The sequence below is a fragment of the Patiria miniata genome, unplaced genomic scaffold (assembly GCF_015706575.1).
Source record: "Patiria miniata isolate m_02_andy unplaced genomic scaffold, ASM1570657v1 HiC_scaffold_8, whole genome shotgun sequence".
In the NCBI taxonomy this organism is placed as follows: domain Eukaryota; kingdom Metazoa; phylum Echinodermata; class Asteroidea; order Valvatida; family Asterinidae; genus Patiria; species Patiria miniata.
The window spans coordinates 8,083,862-8,108,112 of record NW_024037075.1 but is presented as its reverse complement, the minus strand read 5'-3'; the positions used below and the strand labels follow the sequence as shown (position 1 = coordinate 8,108,112).

The window sequence follows — 24,251 nt, the reverse complement described above, 5'->3', positions numbered from 1 at the left end:
TAATGATCAATTAGTCATCATACAAAAGATACACCTACATGAACATGCTATAAAAATACAACATTATAAAAGGCATATATAATAGTTGTACAACAAATCGTACAATAATCTCATTCAAACATGTGAATGACAACAACAATTTCCAAAAATTGGAAAAATATAAAATACAAGTTTATACAATGAAATAAGTAAATATGGTGCGGATAAATCCTGTGTCCCTTTTTTCTGTAAAGAGCAAAACACCAATATTCATACAGTAAAATATGGAGGGGCAGCTTGAGCTATCAGTACATAGCCAAATACATGTACAATGATCATGCTAGGCATAGATAAACACAAGTACTTTTAAGTAATGGCATTTGGCCACAGACCCCGAATATGAGGCACTGTACTCCTGTCAACAGTCATTATGGTCACCACTACTGCCAACACACAGAAATAAGCTGCAATACCCAAATACAAGGGAGGGTTCCCTACTTTTTCTTGGGCTTTGCCATCTGACAAACTAAGTGAGAGGTGTGTTACATTACTGTAGCTAACTACATGAAGGCTATCATCGAAAACACTCACAGTGGGAGAAACAGAAACTACTCCTTCCACCTGCACATTACAAAAATCAGCAGCTTCAAGTAAAACCGTCTCAATTAGAAGCGGCTTAGCCTCTTCAAAAACAGCATCTACCACCTCAACTGTATGAGAACACATAACAAGGTCAGGACACTGCGATTCATGAACCCTGTCTTCACTCGGCTTCTCGAAACATTTCAAAATAGCAGCAAATCTATCATTCAGTGCAGCTTCAATGCTGCTCACTGCATGTCTATCAATAGGACAAGCATCTTCATTTTGTTCACATAAAATATTTGTGAAGGCACTAACAATGGTCCTAGCTAAAGCACTATTTGACTTCGAAATAGAGTCTGGCACAGACATGGTTGGAATAATTACCTAGGAATGCACACACAAAAATATGACTTGTTACAAAATCAGGCCTCAATCACTGACCTACAATCAAGTCTGCATACAAACAGACAATAAAATACAAGTCGAAAGTATGTCTAACTACACTGTAGACAAAAGTACAATTCCACTGTAAAAATCTCCAACTGACACGGTCTAAAAAGTCACCCAATAATGCCAAGACAATCTAATAATACAAGAAGCAAATGACACAATGCACTGGTGTAAAATGTCGTGAAAATGCAATTAGCTGAAAACCAGAAGTTACAATGGTGTGTGTGCAACAAGCAATACTAGTATTTGACTCAAAAACACTCAATCCAAAGCACAGGCCAACACATGGCTCTATAATTATCTGCTCCTAATATAGAATCTACTACAGATTCACACAAGGCACAACTGCCTAAAAACTGAACAGATCTAAGCTTGGATACAAAATGGTCAAATATCAAATACAATTCTAAAAATAGATTGTTACAATAAAAGTTACACTGCACACAATGTAGCTTGTCAATGAAGTCCTCTCAACGCAAGGTGAGGCAAAAATCAGATGATGACCATCACGTCTATGATCGCGACAATCAAACACACGAAAGCGATTCAGTGCGATTCGTGAACACGAATTCCGGTGCACTAGAAAATCTAAAGTCTGGGGAAAATATTTCCGGATAAAAACGCGTCGTCAATAAAAAGTTCACGGCTAAGTAGAGATGTCAACTGTCGGAGCACTCAATCCTGTCTACGACGCCATTTTGTAGCGGGACGGCAAAAGGAGGCCGGCCCTCTATTTAAAGAGGACGAGTGTTCTAACAAAAATGATGATATGACGACTATTTCCAATAACATGAACTACAATAAATTTATTCTTAAAACAATTCCAGTATTCAAAGCCCGGCACAATAATATATTAAATATGACACAGTATACAATGTGTGTGTGTGTCAAAGTTCAACACATGTACGCTACACACTATAATACAAAACTACACAGTCATGACAGTACAATGCAACGAATGTCTCATCCCAAAACTACACAGTTTCTCTCACAAAATGATGATGAAACACAGCAAAATACTCACTGGGATCTTTCTATGAAGTACCCTCCCAGAATGATATATCTCAGGAGCATGGCAGGAGCCATGCTCCCTACAAAAAGAGAGAATTTGCGGAGACAATTTTATGTTGGTCTTCTCTGCTCGAAGCCCACAGGAGAAAACTTGTTACAACTTGCCTTTACGCGGGAAGCCCAAAGGTCATGATATGCAAATCACTCGCAAAACTTTTAGATAACAACAGAGGGCGCACTTGGTCTCCCTACACTATAATAACATTAGTATTATTATGTTAACCTTAATATCCAAACCTAATGATTTGTATAACGTGTACTTTGATGTATTTACATTTGGTGATGATAGGGTCTACGAACATTGGAGTTGTGTGTTGACAACCTGCAGCCTGATTTCCTGTATGAACATATCCAGCCAGTCAGAGCAGAACTCATGCAGGTAAGATCATCTCAATCAGTGGTATGAACCACACACATACTCACTGTAGAGTAGCCTTAAGCAATGAGATGGTTTTTTTTGAAAATCCTTTTTATCTTTTGATTGATTAGAAATTTGTGGGTAGGATTGCTTTGAAAGAATTTTCCAATTGATTACTGCACAGTATTGGATGATGACAGATTCAGCAAGGTTCACATGAAAAACTGAGGGATTTAAAGTTACTAAATTTCCAAGTGGAATTTTTTTGGGGAGGAAGGATTTCATGTCGATGAAGCGGATTAAATATTGTGACTCGGAAATGTCCCGAAATAAAGTAGTAACTTTGTATTATAATTCTGTTTGCCGTAGGCCTTATGGCGCACACTGCGCAATCGCAATGATAACATCGCCCATGTTGCCTTCCGTGTGCTGGGCAAGTTTGGTGGAGGAAATCGCAAAATGCTGAAGGAACCACAAAGGGTAAGACGTACATGTAACTTGCATTGAAGCAAAGATCTGGCTCGCTTCAAAGGGTTCTTTGCAGATCAAGCTTAACCATAGATTGGGATTGGTGACAAGAACAGAAGTCATTAGAGCCAAATTATTCAAAAGTTGTCAAGTAAAGAATATTTTTAGGAAAACTTGGTGAAATTTGAAACAATGAGATTTTCTTCAACTTAAAGAGATTTGGTATTGTCATATAAAGTGGCAAATCGAAGTGGCTGTAGTTTTTATTTAATAAAAATTTAAAAGTTCATGATTGTCAACCTAGTGAAAATCTTGTATTTGTTTTACACATGTAACTATGATTGGTAGTTTTCTTGAGAAATTGAATTATTTAACCTGTATGTGATAATATGTGAAGGTGTACAGGGAAGGTTTGATGTTAAATGATATGTTTTCATCCTTAGCATTCATCATAGATTTATTAGGGTTTAGGGGGAAAGTGTCCTAAAGAAAATGAAAGAATGTGTGAAATGTTTATTTAAATTCTGCTCAATCAAGTGAAGGTATTGATTTGTGCATAACTGCTGTCTTTCGAACAGAATGCAATAGCAAACTGAGAATCTGAATATTAATGTTATGTTGATTACATTGCTTGTCCTTTCTGTAGCTGACATACAAGGATGAGGATTCTGAAGGTCCATGTGTGACTGTATACTTCCCAGACCACAAAACACATTTACAGCTACCAGTCTGTAAGGTAAGAATCACATCATCAACTGTCTATGGTCTTCAGCCGGATATCTCAGGTTTGATTGTTCAGAATGTGCTGTCCATGCCATCTGTGCTATTTTATGTTTCATCCTGATATGAATAGATAGATTCTGTTTTTGAATTGCATCTTTCTAGCAATATAGAAGTTATTCAAGTTTGAATGAGAAAATTTGGACAAATATTGATTTATTTGCTTCTTGACAAAACTTCAGTTTTGGCAGGGTCAACTGGTTCCTCCTTTTACAGGTTTTTACAGGGGATTTCAGACACTTAAAACCAGGGTTTTTGGGGACGTTAAACAAGCTCTCAAAAGGTCAAAATTTGACAAACATTTAGTTGAAGAGCAACATTGTCAAAGAGCAGTAGGTTTTTGCCATCAAATATTTAAACAGTGATACCTTCAAGTTATGCCTTGTTTCACTTCAATTCTTGACTATAAGCAACCTTTGTTGTATTCTTTCCAAAGGTGGTAGAGACAGCTTTGAACAAACTGAAATCTCCAAGTACAGAGCCGTACTACCGTCGCCAGGCTTTTGAAGTTGTACGTCATTTCATCATCAGTATGATGAATTTGGACGACAATAAACAGGCTGTACATCAGTTACTGACACATTCCAGGTAGATATATCTAATCAGATTATGTGGGACATGAAGTAATTCTCTACTAGATTGTTAACCTTTTACTCACAGTAGCGCCCGAAACCGCCCTGCCTATTACTTATTGTAGCCCCCGACACCGTCTGAGCACTCTATGGTTTTGTTTATTCTTCAGTGAGTAAACACAATGTAATACAATGTAGTACAGGTGCTAATGGGTTAAATCATGTAGGACCTGCGCTGGATAATAATCTGGAAATCCCTCTTTTTCAAAGGCCGAATCCTAGAGAATTCTGTGGTTGGTATTTAGCGGTGCAGGATACATTCAAGAATAAATCATGTTGAACCAAAAATGATGTTTCGTTTTAAATTTCAAACACATTAAATTCTCTTTGAATTTTGTATGAACTTAATAAAAATTTAAAAAAAATCTTTTGATTGAATGACAGCATGACAACTGGTGACATTCCGCGCACATCAAGTGGCCAGGTGTACAAGTGTCCCAACACACTGGCTAGGACAGCTTTTCAGCATGCACTTACAGCAATGATCGGTAAGTTTTCAAGTTCAGCTAAAATTAAGAGATAACATATAGAAGGTTACTGTAGCAGCATTTCCTCAATCTAATCCCATACTCATGTGCATTCCTCATTTGCAAAAGTGACAGGTGTTTGCTCATTCGGTTGGAAAATTGGTTGTATGCACCCTTGTTTTGTACTGACCCTCATGGGTTGGCCATACAGCTTCTATATGTTTTGCATGACATATCCTTCAGGCATGCAACATTTCCTCGGATCCGCTGATTTCCTCGTTTTTTACTTCTCATGAATGCCATTACAAATTGATCAACACTGTACAAAGTCTTGTGTGGTTTTGAATTTCCTCGTTTGTTTCTAAATTCCCAGTTGCATGCCTGATTCTTAAGAGGTTGTCAGGTGAAAGACATATTTCTAATTCTAGTTGGCCACTCTTGGGTCGTTTGCAAGCCGTAGCTACTTGAAAAATACATCCCCACCTCAGTTTCCCTATTCCAGTTAAACTTTTAGAATAATGTTTACTTGGACTAAAGATGATGAATCTTTCAAAGGTCATGTCACCGGTAAAACAATTCAGGGATGATCAGCTGTGTCTCAATAGATACTTGAAATCATGAAATTGATGAAGTTATGCCCCCAAAGGTTTGCTTGATGTTGGAGTCATAGGTCATAGGTCATCCAAAATGGCTGAGGCAGTTCTAAAGTCTTGTAATTTGTGTTGTTGTTTGCAGGAGATGTGTGCCTATTGAACGTAACTGGTTTAGCTACAACCCTAGTGTGCACTCCGAGTGCAGGCAAACAAAACACACTTCAAATATCTGCCAAATTTGAGACGTCAGTGATTAAAGCATTTCTCTTTGTTTTTTGGGGTATTTATAGTTTCAGCAGCCATCAAAGACCTTCGGAGTGACTCCCTTTCCTTCATGCTGAGCATTGTCAGGCATTTCACTCTGATAGCTGTAGTCCAACAAGCAGGTAAGTGCCCTTAATCGTGTCCAGTCAGATAGTTTTGTGGAATAGTAGTTTTATACAAATTCTTGAAATAAATTGTTACAGGACAAATTTACGTGGGTATTGAATTATATGCACCCTGTGGTGTGCTTGTGATTATTAAAAGTAAGTAATTTACAATCATTTTGTGACAGTAAATTCCTGTTTTCTTCATAATGACAACATAGCAGTCAGATTAAAGGAAACATGCAGTCCAAAATTTTCATAACGTATTTTATTTTATATATACATTAATTTATGTGTATTAAATGTGAATTAAAAGCAGAACTGGTTCTGGTGTACGTTTAGTGTGGTAATTTGCCGTCCAAAATTGAACCCCCCCCTTTTTGATTTTCGCGGCAACTCCAAATGAGGGCGCTGTTCATGACGTAAACAAAGGCAGAGAAATCCAGGGCCCGTAAATGACGTCTGGGTACGAGACGGATTAGCGAAGCTACTGTGCTGTGTGTATGTGCAGCCGCCGCGTACCCGTACGTGGCATTATATGCACACGTACGAATGTGTCTATACATGTACATGTACATGCACACGTGGACGTGCCACGGTACGGTGCCACCGTTGTCGAATGAACACAACGACGACCGTCATGACCGTGAAAGTTCCGAAGACTCTTCCTCTTCTTTCCTTAGCGAATCCGATGAAAATGGTACAGATTCGTCCGATTCGAATCAGAGTTCTAATGATTCAGACACTGACTCAATGTTTTTTTAGGGGCATGCCCAAGTTGCTGTACAGACCAGCATCAAAGCACGACGGCTCAAAGTGCAGCGCAGAGGGCTGTGAACTCACTGGGCCCGGACCACTTTGCTCTGGTATTTACCTTCACTTTGGCTCTCCAAATGCTCCGATTTTTCGGATTTACTGGAAACAAATGAAGGCTTACTCCATCCTTGGTAGTTTTGCTACACCCAGCAGCCACACACCTTGTCGGCATGGCCGAAAATCGGGTGTTATTTCTCCTCGATTCCGAACCAAACACCAGAAAAACTTTCAGTGCCGCAATGTATATGTACATGTATTATGATGTACGCCGCAATGCCGGTGCCCCCCGCAGCGCGGCAAGTCTCTCCCTTGATTTGCGTCATACCCCTCGCGAAGTTTTATGTTAATGAAGCTTCCCTTTGTGGGGCGGAGTAGTTTGACCAAACATGTTCACAAATTATTTTCCCCCATTTATCCCAGAAAATAAACACCGCCATACACAAAATATTGTTAAGAACATCATCCTTTATTGATTTAAGCAAAAAAAATGCAATCAAAATTTTATTTCATGTTCCCTTTAAGTTTGCAAGTGTTGTCTAGTAACTCTATTCAAACATAAACATTTGGAAATTTTGTCAAATTTAAGGATATCGCCATTAATTAATTGTATCGTTATTCTTGAAATGTTAACTGTTAAATCTAGTTTGAAGTTTTTTTTAATGATTATGTCAAAAATAAAATGAACTTGGCAAGTAATTTTGCATATATAATCTTGTTTAAAAAGATGTAAATTGGCAAGTGCCCTTAACCAACGTAATTATTAGGTTGTATACACACCGTGCTGTCAAACGTCACTCCCCAATAACAGACAGGAATGATAATTGTTGCCTTTGTTATATTCAGGTCCACTTCCTGTATCTAACCAGAAGAACCAGACAGCAATGGATCCATTGGTGTTAATGGATGCCATAGCGTCTTGTATGGCGTATGAGGAGAAGGAATTATGCAAGACTGGCCATCTGGCTATGTCATTTGTTGTTGAGACTGCTGCTGTTGTCATGGGCTCCAAATATAGGGTAGGGTGCATTGCATTTGGTTGGTCATTGTGTTTGATAGCCCTATATTCACAATTGAAAACACTCGCAGTAAAAAACATTTCTGGTTCCTTCATACATATCATATATTTTGTGATGGGGTTTGTACTTTACTATTCCAGACTACTAAAGAATCTTTTTCTATCCGAATTTTTTTTATATATCTGACCAGTTTTATAAAATCAAGCCAACAGTACTATTATATTCATGGAGTTGGAGTGTCATTTTTTCCCTCCTAAGTTTCAATTTTGTAATTGTTACTTATCTTGTCTGACCACAGGATAAATGTTCCTTGTACTTAATACAAACCTTTTGAATACCTGTAACAGTTTAGGGGCTGCTGGTTGATAATGGATCATAGCCTTAAACTGGAGAGGCTTTCTTAACTTTAAAATCTTTTTGAGGAAAGTAAGGACTTTATTGGATTGAAAAAAACAACAACAGTTGTTTGGGTTGTCATATGGAACTGCATCATTTTAAAATATGGCAGTGTTAAAATTATCGCACCTAAAGACTGATTCAGGCAAATATAAGTTGATTGATTGTTATTTGTGTATTGCTATGAACAAGATGTGTTTAGTCACAAAACTTGAGTAATGCACATTCAAAAATAATGTATTGAACAAGTATATTACAGTAATAAAAAGGTATTACATGCAGATCCTTGATATTTACAAATAACTTTAAAATAAAGGACTAGTGATCAAGCAGTACATAAGCCTATGACATGTTGGAATCATTGATTGCATTTCAGGCATGTCAGTTGCCTTTGTTTGAGCACATGGCTGAACGTATGTGTGGATGTTGCTATGAGAGGGCCTGGTATGCCAAGCTGGGTGGCTGTATTGCAATCAAATTCATGATGGAACGCATGGATCTGTGCTGGATACAAGGCCATCTCTATCAATTCCTCAAAGCTCTCTTCTTTGTCATGATGGATCTTACTGGAGAGGTAAGCAAATGTTCATCACTAGGACGATCCAAAATGAAGCATATAAAGTGATTTCATTGACCTTGAATGGCAGCAAACACACCGGTCCTTTTTCCATTGTTTGCATCATATTGAGCATGCGTGCTTTAACTTAAACATGATGTAAACAATTGAAAAGGACCGTTGTGTTTGCTGCCACCAACGTCTCAAAACTGTCCCATTATGACTTTAGTCATTGTCGAACAGAAGTAATGTTTTCCACTTGTCGATGATGGTATTTGTTAGTTGCATAATTGCGTCTGTTTTGATAAAATTTCTTACAGTTGTAACCCAGTCAATCACAAGCCAATTCACTACTCAGGTCACAAAATCAAGTCACACATACATTTGAAAGATAATTGGCAAATGTATGCATTTGTCACGGACCATTTCACTAGTCTGTGACTTGACATCAGACTGGAGGACGTATGGTTGACTAGTCAGGACTTGATTACAACTCTGATATTTCTGAATTCTGTGAAGGATTTGCAATATCTCTATCAACATATACGGCATATGAACATCAAATGCAGAGCCTTGTGATACAGCTAAAGAGGAAGAAAAAACAAACCTTTTAGATACTACTAGAGTTATTAACTCTGGCTGAAAATGAAAGTCCTTCCTGAAATTGTGAATTTTTTAGGCTTTGTTGTTTCTGATTTCTGTAGAACCTTCCACTATTTTGGTAATGAAAATCCCCTTCTAATTTTAGTAAAAGCTTTGAATTTAAACTTTTTATTAACAGTGTCTTTATGGAAGAATGAAAACACTCATGAGGAATTTCGTTTTATAAAATGTGCATTGTATTGATGTGCTTGTAGGTATCGAGTGGTGCTCTGGACATGGCCAAAACTAACTTGGAGACTCTACTGAAACTGTGTGCTTCTCCATTGGAGGGAGAGAATGCAGAGAATGCCAAACTCAGTGTAGCACAGCAGAAAGCGTTCCATGATGTCACACGACAGTTAGTCATAGAAGTCACATCACCTAATGAGACTGTTAGGCACCAGGTAATATGCTTAACCATTGTTAACTTGAATGAATGACTGCACAAAACTATGTCATAACGCCTGTAGATTTCTGACACAGTCCATGATGGTTCTTTGGATTTTGTTGGTAATATTTCTTTCATGTCAATTGCTGCAGTGGGCGTTTAGTGAATTCAGGATAAACTTTACATTATGTGACCTCTGATCTTTCCTTTTGTATATTCTGTTACTGTGAAGCATTAGCAGAGATTATTTGATCAACATTTCTGTTGTACGTACTGTATTCTTCTCACATGGTTTTATGCACATTCAGTAATACAAAGGTTACATACACTGTGGTCCATGTAGTGCAGGCTACCAGGGCATGTAATATGCCTCTACTTGCCTCCTGTGAATATGTAACCCAGGGCCATCTAGAGTTTCCTGCACAGACTATGATTAGATTGACTTGTGTGATCAATCAGGCTATGGATTCCTTACGATCTCTGGCTGAGATTACTGGCAAGAAGGTGACTGACATAATGGAACCACATCGTGAAGTACTAGCAGACATGATCCCACCCAAGAAACATCTACTGCGTCATCAACCAGCCAATGCACAACGAGGCTTGATGGAGAGTAATACCTTCTGTACAACACTAGAACCAAGGCTGTTCACTATGGATCTGAACATTGCAGAGCACAAAGTCTTCTATATGGAGGTCAGTTCATACATACTTGTTAGTTTAATTGTTTTATGTGCGATATTTCGAGAGTACGGTTACTGAATTTGTATATTTGGGTTTTGACATTTGTTGACGCAATGTAATAATATGCTGCGTGTATTTCAAGAGCTAGTTTACAAACTCTTTGAGGTCTACTTACCATGGCAAACATCTAATACGATGCAACCACCAAGCTTACAACCACTAGTTTTCACTGCCAAGTTGTAATCTCAAATAGCAAGGCATCCTGTAATCAATGGCTTTAAAGTGCGTTAGTCCTGGTAATGAAATATAGTATTAGGCTTTGCAATCAATGTTAGTGATCAGAGTATTAACTCTTCCTTAGGAAAGGTTACTCAGAAATAGAAAATTCAAGTCTTTGTACACCAAGGCTTGTAATTCAGGCTATAATGTCTGTATAATTCAATATATTGTGGATTCTGGTACATTGTTAAATATATATGACTATTTTGATGGAGAGTAGTATTCCAGTCATGTAAGCAGGAATCAGTACATACTGGAGCCCAACACATTCCAAATCCACCACATTACATCACAAATATTTCTTGACTTTAAGTTTGCTCCGCATTTGGATATGTTAGAATGATAAACCCATCTGTATGCGGCTGTGACTGAATAACGGGACATGTCTCACTTGTATTCATTGACAGTTGGTTAACCTGTGTGAAGTAGAGGATGCAATGCTTACCAAGCTACCGTGCTACAAGAATGTACCCTCACTAGTGCCACTACGCATCAGTGCCCTGAGTAAGATTCATTCAGTATTTTGTTTTGTGCAGCATGACTTTAGTTATATTCAATCCATGCTCTTCAACAAATTTTCAATTTGTATTTTTTACTCACACAAAAAAACCTTTTTTCCATTTGGGGTGTCTGCAACCCTCTGAAATAAGGCTATTATTTTGCGCTACTTTTGCCCATTCCCGGTCCCTAAATGTTGATTCTGATAGGGGCAGGAACCAGTCTACCTGGTGAGAACTAAATTCTTGTTTGGCTGCAAATAATTCACAAAATTTAAAGTCATTATTCTATAACTAAGGTGGGCAGAGGTTTTTTGTCTGATATTCAATAGTGAATAATTTGTTTTGCTAGATAAAAAGAAGATAATACATCCTTAACCTTAACCTAATCCTTCAAATCCATTGCAAGGATTTTGCAGGGTTGAAGACTCAGCCACTGTGACTTAATGTAACATGTGCTTTCTGCCCCTGCAATGTTGAGAGTATAAAGACCTATAAGGAGATATGTGAGCATTCAAGGTTTGCTGAAATATTGTCGGGGAGTTAGAGTTAATAGAAATATAAGAATATTTCATAAGTGATTACATCAAGTAGTGCTGAAAGTGAGCCCTCAGGTTCAGTTAGGGTTTGGTTTGGGTTTGGTTTGGACATTGTCCAAACATTGGTTCGGTTCGGGTTCAGCAGCAAAATTGAGGTCAAAATGAGTTGCTTCAGGAGTATACAAGTTAATCGTCTATGCATACATAATAAACTTCTTTTAGCCCTTTGTCGTTAAAAGCTCCTAGGGGCATGCCTAAGTACTATGTTCGGCGAATTTTAGTTAGATTTAGCAGTTTAGCCGCAGCACTAACATCAAGAAATCTCTTGATCTATACAAATGATGGGGACTATTTCATTGATTGAAAATGTTGACTTTATTGGTCATTGTAAGGTTTTCTCGTCAGATTATTACTTGTGCCTGGTTTTATTGTTCATTTCTGATCACTTGGAGTTTGCTGGTTATATGTTGTCCCACCTTATCCATTTCCACCATGTACTTAAAATTTGATGAACATAAAACTTGTCATAAACCTTGATTGTGAATAAATGATTGATTGCCACTGTAGATGCCCTGGCTGCCTGTCATTACATTCCTCATGTACGGGATAAGATCTTCAAGTTACTCTACATTTTCCTGACGTCCAAAGTCCCTGAGCTTCTGAAGGCAGGCGCTGAATGTATGAAGAAGTTCATAGCTGGCCATGCTGTAGATATGGAGCTAGTACATACCACCATACGACCGTTACTTCTCAAGCTAGGGGACCATCGATCACTCAATCTCAATGCTATCCAGAGACTACATAATCTGACACAGCTCTTCCCCAATGCTTTCAATGAAAAGCTCTGTGAACAGATGCTGGTAAGTTCAGTACTGTTCAGAGAGTCATGATAGTGGTAGATTAGTCGGTTTGATAGCTTTTATTAAATTTATCTCTGAGTGTAAGTTATACCTATATTTGTAGTAATGATATGGAACTGACAATCATAGGTTAGGTACTTCATGATTCCATCTTTGTTTGCTTTCAGAGTTGTTGCAAATCCTCACAAATCAATCACAAGGCAAACTTGTCTCAAATAAACTGTGACAAAGGCATTCCTTTGACAGTGTTTTTGCGACATCACTTGTACTGTTTGACTTGTGATAGACTTGACCTAACTCAGCTTACACCTTGTTGCATCTTGTGCTAAAGCCCCAACTGGTTATGATGGATATAATGTCATAACTACAGTCAACATCATGGTTTGAGTTTGAAGAAGTGTCACTACTGGTACTACTGGTGCTGATGTGTTGGCTGGTTTGACTTCCTTCTGATGTGAAGCAGAGGGAGGTAGTCAAAATCAACCAGTACTCACGGACCATTCATTTCACACTTTGTCTTCAAATAAACAATGTTGTATTTGCTTTATTACACCTCATACAATATTCGACAAGTTCTTTCAGAAATCCCTCTCACAGAATGTTTATAGTAATATTTGTGATCACTACTGTTGGATAGTTGGACTTCAGGAAGTAATCCTGGGGTACTACTTCCCTGCTACTATGGACTTGTCCGACAACAGCACCTGCTTCATAAATGCGGGGAAGTTATTTTACTTCCCTCGCATGCTGAAACATTAATCAATGAAAGAAGAGCATTTTGCTTCTAAATATGTATGAGGTGTAATAGCATGTAATGGCCATAAAGCATTCTTTTCTTACCACGAGGGACTCATGCAGAGTCAACCGACAGGTTTTCTTTAAAAAAAAAACCCAAATGATGGGCTTGTCATATGGCATTGTGAGTTGGGCTATTGTGTGAACTCTTGTGACATGACATGGGATCTGATGTAGGATGTCCATATTCTCTCATCAGACACACTTGAAGAAATGGATGGAAGTATCGATTGCTGCACAGCGTAGTAATACCAGTGTACAGACTAAGGCTACAGAGAGTATTAAGATATGTTCAGCAATCATCAATATCTTCCATGCTATACCAGCAGCCTCAGCTAAGCTACTAGATGCACTGGTTACATTGACTATCAAGGCAGAAAATGCACTATGCATTGAGGTGAGTTGTGCTTGTAAACACTCATTGGTTTAATTGTAACAGTAAATATACGACTTGAGATGTTATTTTGACATAAGAAGCATTTACTTGAAGTTTCCATAAGAAAATACTTTATAAAAAGTATCAACTACCCTGAAGTACATGAAGGAATACCTGCCAGTTCATTGTTGAAGAGTTTGACGTTTGATAATTGATGTTATGTTATGTGTGTTTATTATTACACAAAGGCTAATCTAAGTATATAACTACTGGGTTGGTTTTGCACCAGTGCTAGTACACAGCCACATTACCCGTTATACATCACCCTTCATACATTCCACTCATCTTGAATAACTTGTTCAGAGCTTAGAAAACTACACTTGTAGCTTGAATTGAGCATTCATGTGATGGGCTGGTGAGCCTTGAAGCATCCCACCACCAGCAAAACTTGGATTAGTCTATATGGTTGTGCCTATTATGTTTAGTTGAATACTTCTCAGGACTTTTGGACTGTACCTTTGTGTACTCCTTTTATAATTAGGTTGGGAGTCCGTTTCGTGAACCACTGATGTTGTATCTGCTGAGGTATCCTAGCCAGACTATTGACTTCTTTCTGACTGAGACCAATCTACGTAATTCACAGTTCAGTAGTCTGCTAGCTGTAAGTACATACACAATATCAGACCACCCCCTTGCAATATTAAAGTAGCAACAAATAACTTGACAACCATGCAAAGTTGTTTTTATTAATCATTGTGAAAACACATTTTGTTCCAACTTGTCTCTTAATATCATACAGCAAACTTTGCATTCACTGATTTAGGGAATGTTTTGCCTGTATTGATCCTATAAACGTATTGTGCCTTGGCTTCACTGGTTTTCATGTATGCCTTTTTTTTCAAGAGATCTTCAAGTCAATTTATATATCCTAGGTATTGACGTTGCGTATCCTATTTGTTTCAGTATCTGTTGAAGCAAGACGAGGCCAAGCCATTGAGAGATGTACTACAGACTAACACCATCAAACTCATCAATCTAGCCTTCAACAAACCTCAGGTACATAGAGTCAATCTGTCTTATCTGACAGTGTTGGTCATACAGGGTATCCCAAATAAGGTAACCCACATACAAAGGGATAATGTGAATGAGCTATGAACTTATTGAACACTGTTATGAGTTTATCTGTAACTAGATGCAGTACGCTTTCCATTGAGATCTTGATTGCATTCATCTGATCATGCAACAATGATTGCCATATGTGAAACCCTCTTGGGACAGTTTGGTGTAAAACATGAGCATATTCAGACAAAAGACAAGTAGGTCCAAGATACAGTTAATTTATGAAAACATGAACCAACCAGGATTTCTGTCAATTAATGATCTTGTGCTGCAGCTGGAGTTGCATTTTGAAAGTCATGGAAATGGTACCTGAATGCATCTTTGGCAGGCACAAGATAATGCCCCACCATACAGACACATTGCTGTCTGGAATCGCTGTGATACAGGAACCTTTTGCATACCTGCCAACTGTTCCGATTTAGGCGGAACTGTTCCGATTTCGGAGATAAATAGTGCCCGAAAATCGGAACGTCCCGATTTTCCGAGTTGCGAGAGAAGAAATAATACAAAAAAAAAAAAATTAAAAAATGCCCCGGCCCCGTCGCACACTTGTCCGAGAAAAATGTTTTATTGTATTGAGGGCGCTATTGCCGCTACCATAATGGTATAAAATCCGCCTCGCTCTTATGTACGACGAAAGGGACGTAAACCAGACTCAAACGTCATCGAACAGGACATTTCCGAATAGGCTGCGGCTGCAGCCGTACGCGCGCACAGGCTTGTGCGATCAGCCACAACCTAGCCGCAGCCAATACTGAGACCCACTACGTCATCCGTCTGGTGTACTGCCTCTCTTGCGTGCTTACTGAATTAAGCGCGGGCCAGGCACGGCGCGGTGCATGCCATGTTTGTTTTCCACACACGTTGTTTCTTCATAGTCTTCGGTGGTTTTTCGTTGATATTTTGACCGTGTTGAGTCGCACTTTTTTGTCAACGTTTTTGTATGAGCCTCTCAACTGCAACATGGACCAGGAGGATGATACACTGAAGGAGAAAAAGCGATGGAGTTAAAAATTCCGAGAGGAATATCGTGAAAAATTTAGAAATGGCAAATGTGTATTGTAACACTAACAGGCCTATGTACATTTGTACATACACCGTACAATGATGTACGAACTTTTCCAAATAAAATTGTACTTGTCACTGCTTGTACAGTGTACATGTAAAATGTATTACTGTGACTGAATATCTACATGTGATAAATTGTGAAGCATGTAAGTCAGCAGTCATTTATTCTTAAATTGTAAACATTTTTGATCAGCAAAAACCGGCTGGAAAATTCAGAAAATTATCCACTAAATAAGATTAGTGTCTGTGTTGGGTCTGCTTCTGGATATCATGTAACATTTTAGGCACATGTACATGTACATGTACTTTGTATGATTGCCCCTGGACCCAACCCATAAGCTCGCGCGCGCCTGCGCCGCTCACCGTTTGTGATGCGTAGGCACCCTGTTCCTCTTTCTGACTTTTCAATGTTGGCAGGTATGCTTTTGGGGAAAGAGTACAGCGTCATGCCGTGGAATGACCTCCCAGGTCACTGGATTGGACTTTCTGTTTTGCTCCTTTTTGTGGGGTATTTAAAGAACAAGGTTCAGCTGTCCACTTCCTAACTATCAGTATTTTTAGGCTTGCATTCATCACAAGGTGGACAATTTACATGATCGATCTGCAATGGTAAGACAGACCATGGAAGATAGGCACCGTCGATGTGGACTTTGTGTTAAACGGGCAGGTGTACATGTGGAACATGATACACCTGTTGAATCCTGAATAATTCAGATCATTATTGGAGAGAAGTATGTTTTGTGCATGTTTTTATAACTTAAATGTCCCATGAACCTACCTGTCTTTCGTCTGGATGTGCTCGGGTTTTATCCCAAACTGTCCCATGAAGGTTTTCATGTTACATTTTCAAGACAATGAAACTTAGAGATGTTTGACCAGAGGAATACTGTCAAGATATCAATGAAAAGCTTACTGCCCCTAGTTTATGATAAATCCATAATAATGGTCATTAATAAATACCTTGGAGAGTTGATGGTTTCTGATCGCCCTTGATTTTGACTTTGTCTCGGTCCATTAACAGCAGTCACCCCCAAACCTGGTCATTATCACGCAGTGAAGACCGGCTCCTCACACTGTTATTCCCTTATTAAGTTCATAGCTGGGTCAAACTATTCCTTCGTTCATGGTTTCCTTTTTGGGGGACACCCTGTTTAACAGATTTCCTTGCTACATGTCCATGCTGTTTGGTAGGTCAGTAAATTTAGTTGCCTCTAGTCATCAAACTGTCTCACACTTCTTGGGATTTGCAACATGACTGTACTGGCATATTGTGTAAGCACAATTCCCATCTACTAGTGTTATCAACAATTGGTTACAAGACTGTCTCAGGAGTAATTGACACTTACTTATTTGTGCAAATGTTTTTCACAGAATTAATGGCAGTTGAACAGTTTAATTTGCCAACATCTGAAAACATTTATTATATGCTTACATATATTAAATATGACAAATGATTGCTTTGACAGCCGACTGCAAGACCTACCAGTCCAAATAGTCAAGCCAAGTTGGAACTTCAGTACCAGACTATCTTGATTTGCAGCATTTTGGTCAAGCACGATCCCGCATGGCTACCTCAGAAATCAGTCCTGGTAAGAAATTCATTTAATTGTCTTTCATTTTACTAATTACTGTTCCCAACATTTTTACAGTGTAAGTAAAATTGTGGCCATCAGAATTTTTTTCCCCTGATTTTAAAACATGTGGTCTGGCTATGAAATGCTATTATAATGATTGACAAGCATGTTTTCATTTGGCAGTTTGGCCATCTACGTCGTATCTGGATCTCTGATGCCTTCCAGGATCAGCACCATACAGACAATGTGGGTGTTGCTCATTGGAATGAACCTAAGATGATAGTGGAGTGTCTTCTCAACTATGCTGAGTATGTACTGACATCTCTTGTTAATTGAGTGTACCTGCAGCGATCTCACCAGGCTTAGGGCAGGGACAATTAAATGGTGGCTTTAGACAAAGTTGGGGTGGGGATGATTTCTATTTTCAGGTGGTACACAGTTTTCCAGAGTGATGCATATTTTGTTCATCATTGGGGATTATTAAATGTTTACCAGTCAGCTTGGAGGAAGCACCTGATGTGACTGCTGTATATCTGTGCTGAAATCTGTACTTAAGAATGTCATAACACAGTTGATATGAAACTCTTTACTTATTGTCCAATTTCTTGCCTTTTGTATACAGACATCATCCCAGCAATGTTGAGCTCCTGTTTCAGCTACTTCGAGTCTTCACCAATCGATATCTGCCTAACTTTCAGTTTCTGAGAGACTATCTTGAAGAGACGGTTGCTCAGGTAATTAGGAATATCATGGCCCATGATCCCCTCAATGTATACATCAGTAGTTGAACATTGACTCCTTCACTGCAATGGATTGGTATACAGACTGCTTCAATGGATGTCATAGTAATATGTGGAATGCTCTAGGCCAAGGCCAAAAATGAACAATCCAAGAATGACCGAGGAAGACTAGCTTTATTACACCTTACCCACAGATTCTGCTTGTTTTTTTGTTTTTTAAAGATAAGTGAGTGGTTCCTCATTTGAGATTAGTTGATAATTGACTTTCCCCTTGCCCTTTCTTACCCAAAGGCTGTAGCTTGTCAGACCCATACACACAATGCACCAATGTGTATGTACACTGTAACATTCATAACATGGACAGACATTTTATCATATGCTGACAGGAAGTAGTGTTAACATGACTTAGATCACACAAACGTTCCTGATTTTTAAACTATCCTAACCTGCCCTGTTGAAGACAACCTACTATGTATTAGAGAAACTACAGGTTGTGCTTGTACAAAATGTAGCATACATAACAGGGACAGACATTTGTCACAAAACATCTGTCCATGTTACGTACATTATTTACGTCATATCCTAATTTGTTAAATACCCAAAAGGTTGTCGTAGATTGGACTTACACAAATCCTGAAGAGATAAGAGCTGTACATTAAATAACATTTTAGGTAATTTAATAAATTCCTTACTCAATATCCTTAGCGAACGTCCGTCCATGTTATGAACATTGTCTTAAAGGTGACCCTATAATTTGTTGGATATCCAGAGTGTTATTGTATTTGGTCAGCGTAATCACTAATGGCTTGGGGACGGACAGGGAAAAAATGGGGCAGAAATTGATTGTATACCTCTTACCATACGCATCTAATGAGTCCATTAGTGTGAACAGACCCAAAAATGAATAATTATTGGGGCCCATGATTAAATTTCTGTTACATATATTGAGTGCAGTAATATGTATAGCTGTTTGCCTCTGGGTTTAGTTCCTGTACTGACTGGGGAGATGTAATCATTCTTATATGTCGTCGATCACAGTATTATACCATGGATTGACATGACAAATATCATTGTTTGTGTTGTAGGGATACAGTGTGGAGCAGAAACGCCACGTATTCTTCAAGTTTGTTGAACTCTTTCATGAGAAGACCTTCCCGCAAGAGTTGAAGGCTAAAGCATTGCAGTTTGTCATCATACCAATGTTTGCTGCTTCCTTTGATAAGGGAGAAGGAGAAAAGGTAAACCATGTCTCCTTTTAATCAATAAGTAAGTGTTTTGTACCTACAAGGGCAACCATTGAATTTTCTAACTAGTGCTATAAACACACAAAGCTGACCATAAGCATGGAATTTTGTTGTTAGCAGAACCATGACCTTTGGGTCCTTGTCTGTTTCGCAGGGAAAATCAAAGAGGTATATGAATAACTAGAGAGCTAACTCCTCGCTCCTGGGCGCAAACATTTTGAATGAATGTGTTTGATTGTAGATAGAATGGAATGTCAGTGGTGAGTTCTAAAAGCGACACAAGAATAAGACAGATGTGACAGGTGCAATGTTATCATTAGCATGAACAAGCTCAACATTCAGGTGCATACATGCATGTGTGCGTTGTTGCACTTAGTGAACTGAAACACTCATTTCCTGACTGTGTTTCAGTTTTGGGTGTATCAGCTTTATTCAAGTACCTGTTTCAAATACAAACGCAGATATGCAAACAGCCACACAAACGCCATACAAACTGTTGAGCTTTCCATACATGGATGTGCCCAGCAGGGGTTCATTGTGTACAGTGAGCTCTGTAGTACTTTGATATAGGCTTTATGGGGGAAAACCCTAGTGATATCATCACAAAGTGAAACTGCTGAAACTTATGCAAGATGACTTGACTGTTATTGTGTCTATGTTTGATTGTGTTTTGTACAGTTGATAGGTGGACCACCTAACCCAGGCCAGGATAGTCCAGATAACCTCGTTAGTGTCTTCATCAGTAAGGTCATTGACCCTGAGAATCCCTACCGGACATCGGACTCAGTGCGCATCCTGCTGCTACAGTTTGCTGCTCTCTTGGTAGAGAAAGCTGCACCACACATACATGATGCTGCTGACAAGTAAATACTCTTAAATACAGAATTACAATACCTGCTATCTCCTTGTGGTATCAGGGCAGTTTGGATTGAATGAAATCATCAGCTTCCACACTTCGAAGAGGTTCAGAGATACGGATAAAGGGAAATGCTTCAAATGGTTCTGAAACAATTATGTAATACTGAAGATCAAATTACTCTGGATCGTTTTTCTGTTTCAGTAATTTGTCAAGACTTGGGACCGCAAAGTCTACGTAATCTAACTCTCCATAAATTACCGACACACAAATATAATCTTTATTTCTAGTATATATACCCTTGTTGCAGAACCATTTGTATTTTTTTTTCCAGTTCTGTTTATGTGTTAACCTTTAATAAAAAAGATTGCAATTTCTTGCAATTTGAATATTTAGTTTGTACCTCAAAGATTGCCTGTTTCACAAATCATTTTTATAATCACAATGTTACTGCCAACTTGTCTGAAACTACAGAAGAAAGTAGTCTTTTCACTTTAGGAATGTGGTGACATAGTTCTTTTGGTCTTGTAACCATTAAAAGAGAATCTATCATATTGAATTATAGTTTAGGAATAATGAGAGAATGTGCAGCCTGTCCAAAAATAAGTTAAGGGATACTAAATGACACAGAAATCCTTGTCATTTTTTTTTACTACACCTGAACTGTCGAACAAACTAGTCTTAAAAGAGGAACATTAGAAACTGAGTATTTTATGCAGCAACACTCATGTGCAACAATTCTAGTTGTTCATTTATCTGCTTTGTCCCCAACGATAATGTCCTTTTTATTCTTTGAAGTGCTTCAATGACGGTAATTGTTTTGCCTAATGAAGCCGTCCTGAACTTATTGGTTATTTTGTGGGACTATTTCTATTTCAGGAAGCAAGGTACCAAGTTACGTCGTCTGATGACGTTTGCTTGGCCCTGTCTGATACAGAAGAACTGTGTAGATCCAACCACTAAGTATCATGGTCATCTCTTGCTATCTCACAACATCGCCAAGTTTGCCATTCACAAAAGGATTGTGCTTCAGGTATGTCTCCATTACTATTGGCTTCATCCAATAAACATTGGTTCAATCAAAGAACGTCACAATCTAGATTATAAACCAATTGGCCTTAAAACTCAAATTCAGACCAAAATACGCACTTGGATGAATGCTGTAAAGCCATAGTCACTATACATGTTTACAATAGATTTGATTGGCATCTTAAACTGATAAAAAATGCATAATTTTAAAAACAATATCTACTCATATTATTCCATTAAATGAACAACCATTGTTTAAATAATGCTGTGTGGTATTTCTGTTACCTCAGGTATTTCACAGCTTGTTGAAAGCTCATGCTGTGGAAGCACGTGTTGTGGTGCGCCAAGCATTAGACATTCTAACCCCAGTATTACCGCATCGTATGGAAGATGGTTACGCAATGCTGACCCACTGGACTAAAAAGATCATAGTAGAGGAGGGATATACAGTCTTCCAGCTTGTACACATGTTGTGAGTTGATATTTTAAGGTCACAAAATGTAATTTGTACACATACTTTGCTGGATGGTGTAATTATTTTAGTTTCATTCATAAATCCTGCACAAGTTCCTTATCATTACACAACATCACTATTAGAATTAGTCACAGTGATACTAAAAAAGCATGAGTGCAATTTGTTGGTTTTTGTGATGTTGATATTTTTTTCACAGTCCATTGTAAATTGTATTGAGAAATCCAGCAGTGTGCCATGTGACCCATTTTTTAAAGTATTAGGGATTTAGGGTAAAGGTTTTTTCATTAGAGTACTTTTAGGGCTTTGGGTACTTTTAGATGATTTTAGTTCTTTCTCCAAAACTTTTGGATTGCGTTTGCTTTGTTATAAAAAGGGACAAGTAGGGACAGTTTGAACCTTGCACCAGACTCATTGTATTGTTTGACTATATCTTCACAGAACACTACTTGTTCGTCACCACAAAGTGTATTACCCAGTTCGACATCACCTGATTCAGACCATGGTGTATTCCATCCAGCGCTTGGGCAGTACACCCAACACTACCCTCGAACACAGAAAGCTGGTGGTTGACTTAGTGGAAGTCATTATCAAATGGGAAGTCCAACGCATCAAAGAGGATGATACTAACTCAGAGGTAGTAGAACAGCTATTGTTAAAACTGTACAAGTGTGAAATTGGTGTTGGTTTAATTGTGGTGAAAGTCAGAATGGCAGCCCAATGGATACATCACAATCACATGCTTATGTATACAAGAACGTTTACAAAAACTACAGGAATGTGAATTTGGCTACAAAGTTACTGGTTTGTAATCTGAGTTAGCTGGAATATTATTGGGGTGATATGCATTCATTTGGTTTGGATGTGTAGTTGAGTGGTGAGGGTCAAGGTTCCACAAGCAGTGTGTATCTTTACCCTTTCAATATGCAATATCACATTGTTTTTTGACTTGGTTCTCCATAGGACACATTCATTGTTGAGTTATGCGGAACTCACCAGAGTGTGAAGAAAATAACTCTCTTTATTCAGCATACATTTTCATTGTCAAGGACTGATTAAGAATTGAAAAAACTTTGTTTGCGAATCTACTCTTTCATGTGATTTGAAAATCATGGCCATATGTGCAAAAAGAAAAACAAATGGCCTTTTCTATCCGTTCCTGCTTATCAAATGTACATTTTTTTCCACATGAATAAGTGGCACACCATACCTCAAACTGCAATGATACTTCTGAAGCAGTTTTCCACAATTTTATTATGGTAACTTTATTATTACATACACCATCAGAAAGATCCAAAAATACTCGTCAATTGGTATATGGATGATTTATTAGGCGTAAAACACAACTAACATACCAGCTTTGTTGCAAACCGCTGATTGGTACCTATGGCTGGTGGGTGTTGTGTGTCTGGTTTCCTTGTTGATTAAAGTCCTGCATGGAACTGAGAGAGTTGAGTGATTGTATTCTTCTATTTACAGTATCCAGCCGCTCCATTGGATGAAACTGCTGTCACTACACCAGGTGGAATCAAGAGACCTGCTTCCGGTGAACATGTGCCTGATGCTAAGAGGGTACGCCATTCCTCAGGCACTGTGAGTATAGCTCTGTAACCAGTCATGATTAGCCTGACTCTAAGAAAAATCAACTCATTGTTTTACTCTTTAGTCCGACAAGGTTAGAGAGGCATTGTTATTGTTTGTCAAAACCATCAGTCTAGGCATTTGTTGGGTTACTTTTATAAGTAATCTCCTTTATATATTTTGAAAATCTGGATTACCCTAATTGTGAGATATGACTTGATATAACTTTATGCGTCTGAAAGTCAAAGGTCAAGGTCACAAGTGAGAAGTAAAGAACATTTTGGATTATGTCTTGTGGTTAATGAGATTTGTTTTCTGGAATTTGATAATGTGTTTTAAGGTAAATGTGTTTCAAGGTAAACGTGTTTCAAGGTAACGTGTTTCAAGGTAAATGTGTTTCAAAATTGAACAAAGCAGTTTGGAAATATGTGGATTTTAGATGTTTTTAAAGAAATTTTGATACAAGTCATTTGTACAGACTCTAGACCCTGCCTTCAGAGCTATGCAGTTGGATTGTAGGCCAGAAACAGCACAAGAAGTCAGATTTGATTTTTGAGAAAACCATAACGTGAGGATTGTGTATTTTATTGCCTACAGAGTGTTCGCAGTATATCTTCTGAGGCTAGCAAGCCCATTGATAAGATATATTCCGATGCAGTGGTCAACTTTCTGTTACGTGTCGCCTGCCAAGTCAATGACCTAGGTACTACAAGTGCAGGGTCCCCAGGAGAGTTACTATCACGACGCTGCATAGCACTGCTGAAGATAGCACTCAGACCAGATGTATGGCCAAGTAGTGAACTCAGACTCAACTTTATGGACAAACTCTTCTTGTCTGTGGTAAGTTTGTTGTCTTTGGACTGCCCCTGTTTGATCACTCATGACTGCTGTAGTGTATGGGACACAGTTTACAAAGTATGCAGGACAATCTCTCTGTGAATATATACACAAGCCCATATCGTCTTCACGTGAG

At 38.4% G+C, this 24,251-nt stretch overlaps 1 protein-coding gene across 7 annotated transcripts in view; it reads left to right on the top strand.

Annotated features, from left to right (window-relative positions):
* LOC119719084 (transformation/transcription domain-associated protein-like) overlaps positions 1-24,251 on the top strand; it is an 80,543-nt gene that overhangs the window by 22,897 nt on the left and 33,395 nt on the right. For all 7 annotated transcript variants that reach the window (XM_038188394.1, XM_038188399.1, XM_038188398.1 and 4 more), the window contains exons 22-46: positions 2,375-2,464; positions 2,813-2,923; positions 3,558-3,647; positions 4,128-4,279; positions 4,708-4,811; positions 5,674-5,769; positions 7,411-7,583; positions 8,356-8,553; positions 9,393-9,581; positions 10,025-10,261; positions 10,936-11,032; positions 12,132-12,424; positions 13,419-13,616; positions 14,137-14,256; positions 14,559-14,651; positions 17,249-17,371; positions 17,540-17,664; positions 17,979-18,090; positions 19,182-19,334; positions 20,019-20,203; positions 21,076-21,229; positions 21,516-21,697; positions 22,139-22,334; positions 23,177-23,290; positions 23,876-24,118. In XM_038188394.1, coding sequence (XP_038044322.1) covers positions 2,375-2,464; positions 2,813-2,923; positions 3,558-3,647; positions 4,128-4,279; positions 4,708-4,811; positions 5,674-5,769; positions 7,411-7,583; positions 8,356-8,553; positions 9,393-9,581; positions 10,025-10,261; positions 10,936-11,032; positions 12,132-12,424; positions 13,419-13,616; positions 14,137-14,256; positions 14,559-14,651; positions 17,249-17,371; positions 17,540-17,664; positions 17,979-18,090; positions 19,182-19,334; positions 20,019-20,203; positions 21,076-21,229; positions 21,516-21,697; positions 22,139-22,334; positions 23,177-23,290; positions 23,876-24,118 — 3,828 coding nt within the window. The remainder of the gene's footprint in view (positions 1-2,374; positions 2,465-2,812; positions 2,924-3,557; positions 3,648-4,127; positions 4,280-4,707; positions 4,812-5,673; positions 5,770-7,410; positions 7,584-8,355; positions 8,554-9,392; positions 9,582-10,024; positions 10,262-10,935; positions 11,033-12,131; positions 12,425-13,418; positions 13,617-14,136; positions 14,257-14,558; positions 14,652-17,248; positions 17,372-17,539; positions 17,665-17,978; positions 18,091-19,181; positions 19,335-20,018; positions 20,204-21,075; positions 21,230-21,515; positions 21,698-22,138; positions 22,335-23,176; positions 23,291-23,875; positions 24,119-24,251) is intronic.